Below are 13,049 nucleotides of genomic sequence, written 5' to 3'. Positions count from 1 at the left end.
GAACATAAGGTAAAATCATGATTACGGAAACTCTGAGCATGCGCAAAGCGCTACAAGTAAAGAAACCGATACAAAGGACACGGGGGAAAAACCTCTCCTAAAGAGAGTAAAAAGTGCCCCGGTCAACCTAGGTCCTGCAAAGACTACTCATCATCATCAACACCTGATGATGAAGCTGAATCAGATGGGACGTCTCCATCGGTAAGGACATTCCCATCAGAATCATACTCAGGCTCTACATAGGGTACTCTCTCATGATCATCTAGCATCTCCTCTGTAGCTACTGTCGATGTCTCCGCATGTGATGTGGTAGATGTGCGTCGTCCTCGTCCTCGACGAGTCCCGCGCCTAGTGCCTCGTCTACCAATGTCTATACGCCCTGGAAGAAGCCCGAGTCACCCTGCGGTCTATACTCTCCAGCTCTCTGTGCAACATGCGAATTATCTCCTCCTGCTCGTTTCTCAATGCGGTCTGCGCCTCTTCTGCGGTAGCAACGTGCTCCAGAGATAGAGGATCAACCTGTCAACAACAATAAACATGTTCAATACGAATTGTCTGTGACCATGGCATGCGCACCATGCTGGCAGCTGCATGCATCATAATATTGTTACTTGTATATACTAATGTCTAGACTCTATGACACAATCAGTCACCTGCATAGGATGCTCAAGTTTCTTAAGATTTTGAACCAATCGAAGATTGGCTCGGCAATAAACCGAGCGTTCCAACTGGCTGGTCTTGAGTTTATTGCGGATCTTTGTATGAATAAGAGAGTAGGCACTCCAATTACGCTCACACGCACCAGCTGAACAATCCTACAAGTAATAAAAGTTTTAAAGTAATCAAAACCTATTTATTATCACACATCGTTTTCCATTTAGGGAGTTATTGTCACTCACTTGAGAGAGGACGCGCAATGCCACTTGTTGGAGTTGGAATGATTGATAACCATAAATCAACCACCAGTTATTCGGGGCCTTTGCCTCGTCTTCCTTGTTGCATGAGGTTCTGCTAAAAGCGGCACCCAAGCTATGCATGTAGGATACCATGGAGTTGTTTACCTCTGACTGTTGCTCCTGAGGATAGGTTGCCTCCAAGTACATGTCGTGCATGGTAAGAAGCTCTGGATTGCTTATGGTCTCATCCTTTCGATAAAGAGGATGAAGGAGTGCAGCCATGCCATGAATTGGGCGAGACATGTATTCCCAACGCGTCTCTATAATCTGATTCAGTTCTCTAATTCTAGAGAGGAAAAAAGAGTCAAGACCAAAGTTATAATAAGAGCAATTTAAAATGATTGGTGCGATAAACATGTGACGTGCACTTAATAATGGCTTACCTGTCTTGAGACACCACTGTGGACCGGCTAATCTCTAGCCGCATCCTCCTAAACATGTGGTAGAGGAGACCCATGGTAGATCCCTCCATGTCTGGCATGCGCAAGAGAAAGAAGAGCGGCTTCAACAACTTGACAATCTTTGCTGTCTCCTCCCAAAAATTCTCGTCCAAGATCTTACGTTGGACATACTTTGTAGGCTCTGAATTGCAATGTCGTGGATCTTTCCAAGCTGGATCAACCACAGTGGCTTGTAGAGGATCATGGAGCCTCTGCAAACGCTCCAAGACCATGTATGCATAAGCGAATCGAGTCTTGGAAGGCCGTACCATATCAAGCCCGGGGCTCTTGCTGCGAAAGAGCGCCAATGCTTTGTGTTTTTTTCTGAAAAAGGTGGTGATGCGATTGGCATCCGCCAACACTGGCTGCACCCAAGTAAGCTTCCCCACATCCTCCATTAATAAATCCAAGCAATGTGCAGCACATGGAGTCCACACAATGCTTGGGAACTCACCTTCTACCAACTCTCCCATCCTCCTACAGTTGGAGGCATTGTCAGTGACCACCTGTACAACATTTTCTGGACCCACCTCTATGATGGCTTGCCTAATGTGCTGATATATAAATTCAGCTGTAACACTCTCACCTGCCTTACCAGCATCCACCGCACGCAAGAAATAGGTGCCAAAACATGATGATACAAGAATGTTTATCATGTGGCGCCTTCGGATGTCGGCCCATTCATCAGACAAGATGGTGCATCCGAACTTTCTCCAGCTGTCCCGTATTGGTTGCAGCGCCACATCTATCCTGGCTTTCTCCTCATCTAGCATGCGTGTCCTCATTTGTTTGTATTCGACCCCATGCCAATCCTCGCACGAACCCACAGCGGCTATTGCTTGAACCATCTTCTTCCATTGGTCCGTGCGAAGCACATTGAAGGAGATATTGCATTGTATAAGTGTGCGTGCAATCTCTATCTCGGCAACCCTTTGCCGCTCCTTTACCCATGCGGTGCTAAAGATGCGAGATGGGAGAGTGGTCTGCTGTTTAGAAGAACTATCACAATGCATGTTGGAACCTGCACCTTCCTCCATAATGCTCTCCTCTACTCTTGCCCTCTTTCTACTAGGCTGCCCCATTGCAATCGAGGCACTAGAGGATCCTGTAGCAGCCGTTGGATTAACAAATGTAGCTCGAGGAGGAAGAGGATCCAACAAATCCTCGTCTTCAGCTGCCATGGCTGCACCCTGTGAAGCCTTCAAATTTTGCTCGGCTATCACCTTATTTGCTATGTCGCGTGGCACAGATTTGCAAGCTGAAATGCCATTGCCACCGAGATCCGATACATGAGAGATGAGGCAAGTAACTGAACTTTTGAAGTCACCTCCACAATACCGGCATCTCCATTGGTTGCTCTTCTCATCATCTTGGAGTGTGTGAAGCTTCCAATAGGCATGTCGTTTCTTGCCCATGGCACACAGAGAGAGAGAGAGAGAGAGAGAGAAAGAAAGAAAGAAAGAAAGATTTTATTAACGTCTTCCAAAAGACCGAACTCGGCCTATGAGACAAATCGGAGTACATGTATGGGGTATCCTCTGTCATCCCAACAAAATGAGAGAGAGAGAGAGAGAGAGAGAGAGAGAGAGAGAGATGTGTGTGTTATTTTGGAATTTGGATGTGTATGTGTACACGCTTGTCACTATGTGTGTGTGTGTGTGTGTGTGTGTGGGGAGGGGGGGTTTACAATGAGGCTATGAGCTCTTCAATGTCATGTGAATGTCAAATAAAAAGGTTGAATTTTCATGTTGACAGTGTATAATGTAGAGGTATATGGAGAGAGAGAGAGAGAGAGAGAGAGAGAGAGAGAGAGAGATTATTCAACCTTCAGTCGTGTGTGTGTGTGTGTGACATGTTTGTGTGTGTGTGTGTGAGAGAGAGAGAGAGAGAGAGAGAGAGAGAGAGAGAGAGAGAGAGATTGCTTGCAGCCTTGCTGAGTGTGTGATAGTCTGCGCGCTGCTGGTTGCATGTGCGCGTTGTTTTTTTTTCATTTTTTTTCGTTTTTTTTTCTTTCTCGCGTTTATTTTTTCGTTTTTTAATTGGGCCCGTTTTCTGCAGTCCACCGAACCTGTTTTTTTTTGTTTTTTTCTACTTTAAGTTTGGTCCTTTATCTGGGCCATGCCTTATAAATAATAAAGACTAATGAGCCCAGTCCAGCCCCAAAAAAATGACCACCGACGCTCAGCATTAAAGAGACGATGCCGACCTGCAGATTGAAAAAAAAACTGCAGCCATCTTACACGTGGAAAAAAAAATTAGCACACGCCCTTAATGTTCCGTACGTACAAAAACGTACGTACGTCTAGAACGCCTCACATCCAAGTGTACGCGTACCTGACCCAACCTTGAATTTTGACAGTGGTGCTACTAAGCACATTACCTCGCATCGTGATATGTTCACTTGTCTTGAGGTTGTCCCTTATGGGAATACTGTCACATGTGCCAACAATGCTTCTTACCCCGTCAAGGGCGTTGGTAAAATTGTGCTTACTGTTGCCAATGGCAGCTCTTTCACACTTGCAGATGCTTTGTATGTACCAGGGATTAAGAAGAATCTTTTGTCAGTCTCTGCGCTTTTGCTAGACTTGGACTTGTAGTCAAATTTGTGGATGACAGATGTATTGTTCATGATTTGACTTCTGGTGATACAATTATTGCATCTGGCACTTTGTTTTGTGGGCTGTATAGGCTCAATTCGTATGACAAGTGTGTGGAAGATTCACCAAATGCAGTTTCTGATGAGAAAGCAATTTCAGATGCAAAACTTTGGCATGCTCGTTTTGGTCATCTGAATTTTGCTAGTTTGCTGTGTTTGCAGAAATCTGATATGGTTGCTTCGTTGCCCCCTCTTGAGGCAGCATTGAAACATGTTTGTGAAGGCTGTATTTTGGACAAAATGCAGCATTCTTCGTTTCCAAAGGATGGTTCTGTGCGGGCTACTCGCAGATTGGAACTTGTACATAGTGATGTATGTGGTCCTATGCAAACTCCATCATTTGGTAAACACTTGTACTTCGTGACTTTCATTGATGATTACTCCAGGCATGCATGGGTATATCCATTGAAAGCAAAGTCCGAAGTGTTTTTGTGCTTCAAACAGTTTGTGCTAATGGTTGAAAATGTATCTAGTTGTACTGTGGGCACCCTCCGTTCTGATCGAGGGAGAGAGTACATGTCTAAAGAGTTTGATGCACTTCTAGCTGGTCGTGGGATAAAACACCAGTTTACAATGCCATATACTCCGCAGCAAAATGGTGTTGCTGAGAGAAAGAACAGGTCTTTAATGGAAATGGCATGATGTAAGGTTAAAAGCCAACAGTTGTCGCATGCATTTTGGCTTGAGGCTGTTATGTGTGCAGTATATATTTTAAACAGGTGTCCTACTAAGGCTTTGCAGCCTATCACTTCATATGAGGCTTGGCATGGCAAGAAGCCATCGATTGGTCACTTGCGTGTATTTGGTTGTTTGGCCTATGCTCTAGTGCCTATGCAACAACGTCGCAAATTGGATGACAAGGCTGTCAAATGTGTCTTTGTTGGTTACAGTGCTGAGAGCAAGGGGTACAAGTTATATCATCGGCAATCAAAGCGTATCTTGATTAGTCGGGATGTTGTTTTTGTGGAAGATGCTGTGCAGCCTTTGTTATCATGTACCAAAGAGACAGGTATTAGCTCACGGGATGTATTTGATACTTTGTTGCCGGTGGAACATCAACTGTAAGTCCTAATGAGGTACATGTACAGCCTATGCAGGTTTCAAATGACATCATAGATCAGCCCATTTCTGATGCAGATTTACAGCATGTAGTTGATGAGGACTTGGTTGAAAATGAGCAGGCTAGAAATATGCCAAAGTGGTTGGTGCAGACTTTGTATGACAGTAAATTAGATGCACCTATGTCTAGTCGTACTCGTTCAGGTTTTCAGCATGGTTCTTATGCATCAGATTGCTATGCTTTGGCTGTGTCTAGTGTGTGTGATGAAGAAGAGCCACTGTCATTTGATGAAGCACAAAATTCAAAAAATTGGTTGGCTGCAATGCAAAATGAATATGATGCTATCATGAAGAATGGAACATGGTCTTTATGCAATTTGTCTATTGGTAAAAAGACCATTGGATGTAAGTGGGTTTTCAAGTTGAAACGAAAGCCTGATGGTGGCAGTGTTGACCGCTATAAAGCGAGGCTTGTTGCAAAGGGTTATGCCCAAGAAAAGGGTGTTGATTACGAGGAAACCTTTGCTCGCACTTGTCGTATGACTACCATTCGTAGCATTTGTGCATTGGCAGCTCATAATGGTTGGAATGTACATCAGTTGGACATCAAGACAATGGTGATTTGCACGAGGAGGTGTATGTAATGCAGCCTGGTGGTTTTGTTCAAAAAGGGCAGGAAAACAAAGTTTGCAGGTTGAAAAAGGCATTGTATGGCTTAAAGCAAGCTCCACGAGCTTGGTATGAGAAGATACATGCTTATTTGAGTACACATGGTTTTCAGAACAGTGTATGTAAAACGTGCAGATGATGTACATCTAATCATTGCACTTTATGTCGATGACATGCTGCTCACTGGACCGAATGAGACTCACATTACTGATTTTAAGGCTGATTTGAATGCCTCTTTTGAGATGTCAGATTTGGGACATTTGCATCATTATTTGGGGATACAATTCAAGCAGTGTGATGGAGGGATTGCTTTGTGTCAAACAAAGTATATCGAGACATTGTTGCGTAGATTCAGCCTTGAAGACTGCAAGCCTATGGCTACTCGTATGGAGCCAGGCTTCAAGCTAAGTCTTCATGATGCTGGAGATCATTTTGATGTCATTCTCTATCAGTGGTTGCCTCATTTATGTATGCATTACGAGGCCGGACATTTAGTTTGTAGTCTCCCAGGTGAGCAGGTTCATGCATAGCCCAAGGTCTCACCATTGGAAGGCAGTGAAACGGATCTTTCGCTACTTAAGTAGCACCATACATCTTGGGTTGTTTTATCCCAAGGGGGGATCATTGCCCCCAGATTTACATGCATTTTCAGACTCAGACTGGGCTGATTGCTATGACACAAGAGTGTCCAGCAGTGGTTTTTGTTTCATGCTCGGCAGCTCATGCATATCTTGGTTGAGCAAGAAGCGGCCTATTGTGGCCACTTCTAGTTGTGAAGCTGAGTACAGGGCAGCTTTCACAGCTACGGTTGAGTGTGTATGGCTCAAACGGCTTATGGTTGATTTAAGTGTTGGGACAAGATTCTGCCACCACTATCTACACTGACAGTTAGAGCGCATTGGCAGTTGCGAGGAACCCAGGTATTCATGCTCGCACAAAGCACATTGAGGTGCATTATCACTGTATCAGGGAGAGACTCTCAATAGGAGAGATCAGCTTGGCTTATATGCCAACACAGGCAACCTCGCCAATCTTTTCACAAAGGCACTTCCTCGTGAGAAGTTTGAAGCTTTTCGCAAAGCTTTGGACTTGCTTCCCTTTGTGGATTGATCTACATAGGGCATGGCACTTCCCTATACATGAGTGCCAGCTCTTGTTCACACCATCACTCCCAGGGGGGATTTGTTGATATACATAGGTAGTGATGTGTGTGAACACACTTAGGGACCACCAGGGCACTTTTTCCCTCACTAGGAGGTTTTTTTTCCCGTGCATTGTATGTACGTCCACTCATTCTAGGGCTATCTTATCTTTGTATTTGCACACCTATCAATACACTCCTGCGTTGTGTGCTCTTGAGCTTCTTCTTCTCCAAGCTTTGTATTCATTCCTGTAATCCTAATTCCAACAATAGATGTGCTAGCTTTGAATTTATAGCATTTTGAGTTTACTGTGATTTGTTAACTGAGTAGATCTTGCCAAGGTCAAAAATATACTGGAATGGCTAGTCCCCAATACATTATATATATTATTAAAATATGTGTGTGTGTGTGTTTCATGATATGCCTTTTGTCTATACATTTATAAGTGTATATTAAATATATCTTTATATATCTATCTATATTAGAAATTATCATATGTTCCTCTCTTTATCTAAACCCTAGCTCTCTCTTTCTCTCTCTCCTTTCAACCCTTACTCTTTTGATGTGTGTGTGTGTGTGTGCGCATGTGTGCATGCATGTGTGTGTATGTGTATGTTTCTCCTCCCTCTACAACTCAACCACCCTACGGTCTATCTGACTTGTCACTGCCTCTCCCCAACTTAGCTCATTGCTACTCCCTCTCAACTACACCACATATGATGCCCCGAGACTATCTTGTATTGAGTTGTGGAATGGGATGCAGGGCAAGGCAAAGGGCCAATGGCTAGAGCACATGGGTCAATTGCAAGAACACACTCACGTCAAGTGCCCTAGTACCCAATATTCCAAGGCTAAAAATCAAGGCCAAGGGCCAAGGCCACCATCAAGAGCCCACACTGTCTACATGCTCATGGATATTTTGTGTGATTTTGTATGATGGTGACCAAGGTCCAAGGCCATGGACCAAGGCCAAGAGCCTAGAGGTCCAAGGCCATGAACCAAGTTCAATGGCCAAGGGCACCATGCAAGAGCCCACACACCGTCCTGTCTGTGGGCTCTTGCATTTGTGATCGAGGGCCACAGTGGCCAATGGCTAAGAACCAATGCCACCAAATCAAGGGCCCACATATTATCAACATGGTGCATGTGGTTTATGCATGTGCTCAAATTTTCTAATCAATTGGCCAGATTTTTACTGTGCCCTTGTGGCCATGATGATACGTGTGGCATGCGTTTGGTTGCTTGTGTATGAAAGAGAAGACTCAAGAGTGATGATACTTAGGTTTACCTTGCCCACCACCTCTGCGTACCCCCGCTACCCCAGCCTTACTAGCATGGTGCTGTTTTCCCACCGAATTAATTGACCTGTGGTGTTAGTAGGTTGCAAATTGGAACCTTACCTACTATTGTAGGTGAGGTGATATATCTTCGCCAACCTTCGTGAATTAAATTCATATATTCAAAGCATGCTATATATAGTGTGTTGGAATTAGGGTTGCAGGAAAGCACACAAAGCTTGGAGAAGAAGAAGCAAGAATGCACACAACACAAAGTGTATTAGATTGTGTCAATGTACAAAGATAAGTTAGCCCTAGAAGGATGGGCGTATATACAAGCCGGGGGAAAAAACCTCCTAAAGAGGGAAAAAGTACCCCGGCGGTCCTAAGTGTGTTCACACACATCACTGTCTATGTATATGGCAACAAATCCTCCCTGGGAGTGATGGTGTGAACAAGAGCTGGCACTCATGTATAGGGGAGTGCCATGCCCGAACTAGATTAATCCACAAAGGGGAGCAAGCCCAAAGCTTTGCGGAAAGCTTCGAACTTCTCACGAGGAAGCGCCTTTGTCAAAAGATCGGCGAGGTTGTCCTGTGTTGGCACATAGGCCAAGCTGATCTCTCCTGCTGAGAGTCTCTCCCTGACATAGTGATAATGCACCTCAATGTGCTTTGTGCGAACATGAAAAACTGGGTTTCTCGCAACTGCCAATGCGCTCTGACTGTCAGTGTAGATAGAGGTGGCAGACTCCTGTCCAACACCCAAATCAGCCATAAGCCGTCTGAGCCACACACACTCAACCGTAGCTGTGAAAGCTGCCCTGTACTCAGCTTCACAACTAGAAGTGGCCACAGTAGGTTGCTTCTTGCTCAACCAAGATATGCATGAGCTACCGAGCATGAAACAAAAACCACTTGTGGACACTCTTGTGTCATAACAACCAGTCCAATCTGAGTCCGAAAAAGCATGTAAATCTGGCGGCAACGATCTTCTCTTGGGATAAAACAACCCAAGATGTATGGTGCCACTGAAGTAGCGAAAGATGCGTTTAATTGCCTTCCAATGCTGAGACCCTGGGCTATGCATAAACCTGCTCACCTGTGAGACTGCAAACTGAATGTCCGGCCTCGTAATGCATACATAGATGAGGCAACCAACAACTGTCTGATAGAGTGTGACATCAAAGTGATCTCCAGCATCATGAATACTCAACTTCAAACTTGTCTCCATTGGAGTAGCAATAGGCTTGCAGTCTTCAAGGCCAAATCTCCGCAACAATGTCTCAATATACTTTGTCTGACACAAAGCAATACCTCCATCACACTGCTTAAATTGTATCCCTAAATAATGATGCAAATGTAAATAATGATGCAAATGCCCCAAATCTGACATCTCAAAAGAGGCATTCAAATCAGCCTTAAAATCAGCAATATGACTCTCATTTGGTCCTGTGAGCAGCATGTCATCGAGAGCAATGATTAGATGTACATCATCCACACGTTTAACATACAAAGTGCTTTCTGTTGGACTATTCTGAAAACCATGTGCAGTCAAATATGCATGTATCTTTTCATACCAAGCTCGTGGAGCTTGCTTTAAACCATATAAAGCCTTTTTCAACCTGCACACTTTGTTTTCTTGCCCTCTTTGAACAAAACCACGAGGCTGCGATATATATACCTCCTTATGCAAATCTCCATTCAAGAACGCAGTCTTTATGTCCAACTGATGTACATTCCAACCATTATGAGCTGCCAATGCACAAATGCTACGAATGGTAGTCATACGACAAGTGGGAGCAAAGGTCTCATCAAAATCAATGCCCTTTTCTTGAGCATAACCCTTTGCAACAAGCCTAGCCTTATAGCGATCAACACTGCCATGTGGCTTTCGTTTCAACTTAAAAACGCACTTACATCCAATGGCCTTTTTACCAATAGGCAAATCACACAAACATCATGTACCATTCTTTATTATAGCATCATATTCACTTTGCATTGCAGCCAACCAATTTTTTGATTTTTGTGCCTCATCAAATGAAAGAGGTTCTTCCTCTTCACACATACTAGACATAGCCAAAAGCATAACAATCTGATGTATAAGAGGCATGCTGAAAACCTGAACGAGTACGACTAGTCATAGGTGCATCAATCTTACTATCACGCAAGGTTTGCACCAGCCATTTAGGCATACCTCTAGCTTGCTCATTTTCAGTCGATCCTCATGAATTACATCCTGTAAATCTGCATCAGAAATAGGCTGATCTATAATGTCGTTTGAAATCTGCATAGGCTGATATGATAACAAAGGCTGCAGAGTATCTTCCACAAAAACAACATCTCGACTAATCAAGATACGCTTTGACTGCGGATGATACAATCTGTAACCCTTGCTCTCAGCACTGTAACCAACAAAAATGCATTTGACAGCCTTGTCATCCAATTTTCTGCGTTGTTGCACAGGCACTAAAGCATAGGCCAAGCAACCAAAGACACGCAAGTGACCAATAGAAGGCTTCTTGCCATGCCAAGCTTCGTATGGAGTAATAGACTGCAAGGCCTTAGTGGGACACCTGTGGAGTACATATGCAGCACACATGACAGCCTCAAGCCAAAACGCATGTGGCAAAGCTTGGCTCTTGACCATACATCGTGCCATCTCCATAAGTGACCTGTTCTTCCTCTCAGCAACACCATTTTGCTGAGGGGTATACGGCACTGTACATTGGTGTTTTATCCCACGACTAGCCAGAAATGCATCAAACTCTTTAGACATGTACTCCCCCCCTCGATCAGAATGGAGGGTGTCCACATTACAATTGGAAACATTTTCAACCATAAGCATAAACTGTTTGAAGCACAAAACACTTCGGACTTTGCCTTCAGTGGATATACCCATGCATGCCTTGAGTAATCATCAATGAAAGTCACGAAGTACAAGTGTTTACCAAATGACGGAGTTTGCATAGGCCCACATACATCACTATGTACAAGCTGCAATTTGCGAGTGGCCCGCACAGAACCATCCTTTGGAAACGCAGAACGCTGCATTTTGTCCAAAATACAGCCTTCACAAACATGTTTCAATGGTGCCTCAAGAGGGGGCAACGAAGCAACCATATCAAATTTCTGCAAACGCAGCAAACTAGCAAAGTTCATATTGTGGTATGCAGCGGAAGTCTTTGTATTGGTTGATCCTGTCACACAATATGCTCACACCGTCTTCTGTATCCTGAGTTTCGTGAGTTTAGCAATCCATTTCATTTACTTCAAACTTTAAAGAGATGAGAGAGAGATATGAGAACTGTACACCAGATGGGGTCCCGAATTACCCACTGAAGGGCCCCCTATCCCGATAACGAGATAGTATTTGCTTTATTACTTTAGAGAGAATGACTTTGGACTGTAGATAAGCCAAAGGCAAGATCTCGGAGGATCGGAGTATGGCTGATCTGTACACTGCTGTAGAAACACCTCGATGACTTGATCTCGAGCCTATGCACTCCTCCCAAGGGCATGAGGAAGGGCTGCACACCTGAGGCTCAAAGAAGAAGAAGGTGGACCGTTCTACACACTGTTAGAATGCTGAAAACACATATGAATGCTGAGTTACCTTCACCAGATGACAACTGAATGTGTTGATGATGCACAGAATGCTGCGTCGGGGATAGGCAAAGGTTGAAGTAAACCTGCCTTCTTTCAATGGGAAACGTTGACTTCTTGACAAATCTTACAGGCTTGTACATGTGCATAGACATCACGCCTCATCTTTGGCCAATAAAAGGACCGTTCTAATTTCTCGAGGGTACTGTTGATACCCCTATGTCCTCCAACTAAGGAGTCATGGACATCGTGGAGAAGAGCGGAACGCTTTTCTCGAGTAACACAGAGACGGTTCTTGTAGAACAACCAACCGTTCTGTACTGAATAGTGGCCAGGTTCAGAAGTGAGGGCCAAACTATACTGAGTACCAAACTCAGGGGAGTCGACATATTCGTCTTTCATACTATCCAAGTCCTTCCCCGTGATTTCGAGAATGGTAGCTTCTTGGACTGCCTGGATGCTGGACTTTCGACTGAGAGCATCTGCTACTGGGTTATGCTTACCAGGGATGTATTCAATCATACCTCCAAACTGTTGGAAGATTTGACTCCACCTGGCCTGTCGATCACTCCACTGGGCACTTGGCATAGTCTGAAGCCACTTAAGTGCCTGGATGCTGGACTTTCGACTGAGAGCATCTGCTACTAGGTTATGCTTACCAGGGATGTATTCAATCATACCTCCAAACTGTTGGAAGATTTGACTCCACCTGGCCTGTCGATCACTCCACTGGGCACTTGGCATAGTCTGAAGCCACTTAAGTGCTTGGTGGTCTGTTTTCACTGTGAAAGCCTGTCCATAAAGAAAAGGCTTCCAATGTTTGAGCGCTGTGATCACACCCAAAAGCTCTTTGTCATATACCGAATAATTCTTTTCGGCGACATCCAACTTTCTGCTGTAATAAGCCACGGGTCTATTGTCCTCCTGGAGGACTGCACCTATGGCTACATTGCTGGTATCGGTGATGACTCGAAAGGTTCGTCCCATGATGCTAACTTTAATACAGGTGCTTCTGAGGCAGCTTTCTGGAGTGCACGGAATGCATCAAGTGCCTTACCTGTAACTGAGACTTTCTGCTTGCGAGTCTTCACCCCCTTGAGCAAGTCGGTAAGAGGTGTTGCAAGGTTGGAAAACTGATGCACATGGGTACTATAGACCTGACAAAGACCTACGAATGAACGGATTTCTTGGGCGGTCTTAGGAATATCCCAATCTAAGATCTCTTGAACCTTTGAGGGGTCCAAT

The 13,049-nt window shown here is 44.4% G+C and overlaps 1 protein-coding gene and 1 long non-coding RNA gene across 2 annotated transcripts in view; both read right to left on the bottom strand.

Moving 5' to 3' along the window:
- The window catches only part of LOC147625496 (uncharacterized), a 984-nt gene extending 39 nt beyond the window's left edge, over nucleotides 1-945 (bottom strand). Inside the window, exons 1-2 of the long non-coding RNA XR_015269041.1 lie at nucleotides 654-945; nucleotides 1-519 (exon numbers count right to left, since the gene is read on the bottom strand). The exon at nucleotides 1-519 is cut by the window's left edge and continues 39 nt beyond it. This is a non-coding gene — a long non-coding RNA (uncharacterized LOC147625496). The remainder of the gene's footprint in view (nucleotides 520-653) is intronic.
- Nucleotides 843-2,811, bottom strand: LOC147625495 (uncharacterized). Its single transcript, XM_086817987.1, has 2 exons — nucleotides 1,340-2,811; nucleotides 843-1,242 (listed from the first exon to the last, which is right to left on the bottom strand). Exons 1-2 carry the CDS (start codon nucleotides 2,809-2,811, stop codon nucleotides 843-845), a joined length of 1,872 nt encoding a protein of 623 aa, XP_086674113.1.
- Nucleotides 2,812-13,049: the final 10,238 nt, after the last annotated feature.

The sequence above is a fragment of the Cibotium barometz genome, chromosome 24, assembly GCF_041138505.1.
Source record: "Cibotium barometz isolate CiBa-2024 chromosome 24, ASM4113850v1, whole genome shotgun sequence".
Classification (NCBI taxonomy): Eukaryota; Viridiplantae; Streptophyta; class Polypodiopsida; order Cyatheales; family Cibotiaceae; genus Cibotium; species Cibotium barometz.
Note: the sequence above shows the minus strand (reverse complement) of the source record. Positions and strands in the feature narration are given on the sequence as shown.

Coding starts and splice junctions, on each gene's coding strand:
- LOC147625495 (XM_086817987.1), bottom strand. CDS start 2,811: ATGGGCAAGAAACGACATGCCTATTGGAAGCTTCACACACTCCAAGAT. Junction 1,243..1,339: donor ACAGTGGTGTCTCAAGACAG/GTAAGCCATTAT, acceptor TTTCCTCTCTAG/AATTAGAGAACTGAATCAGA.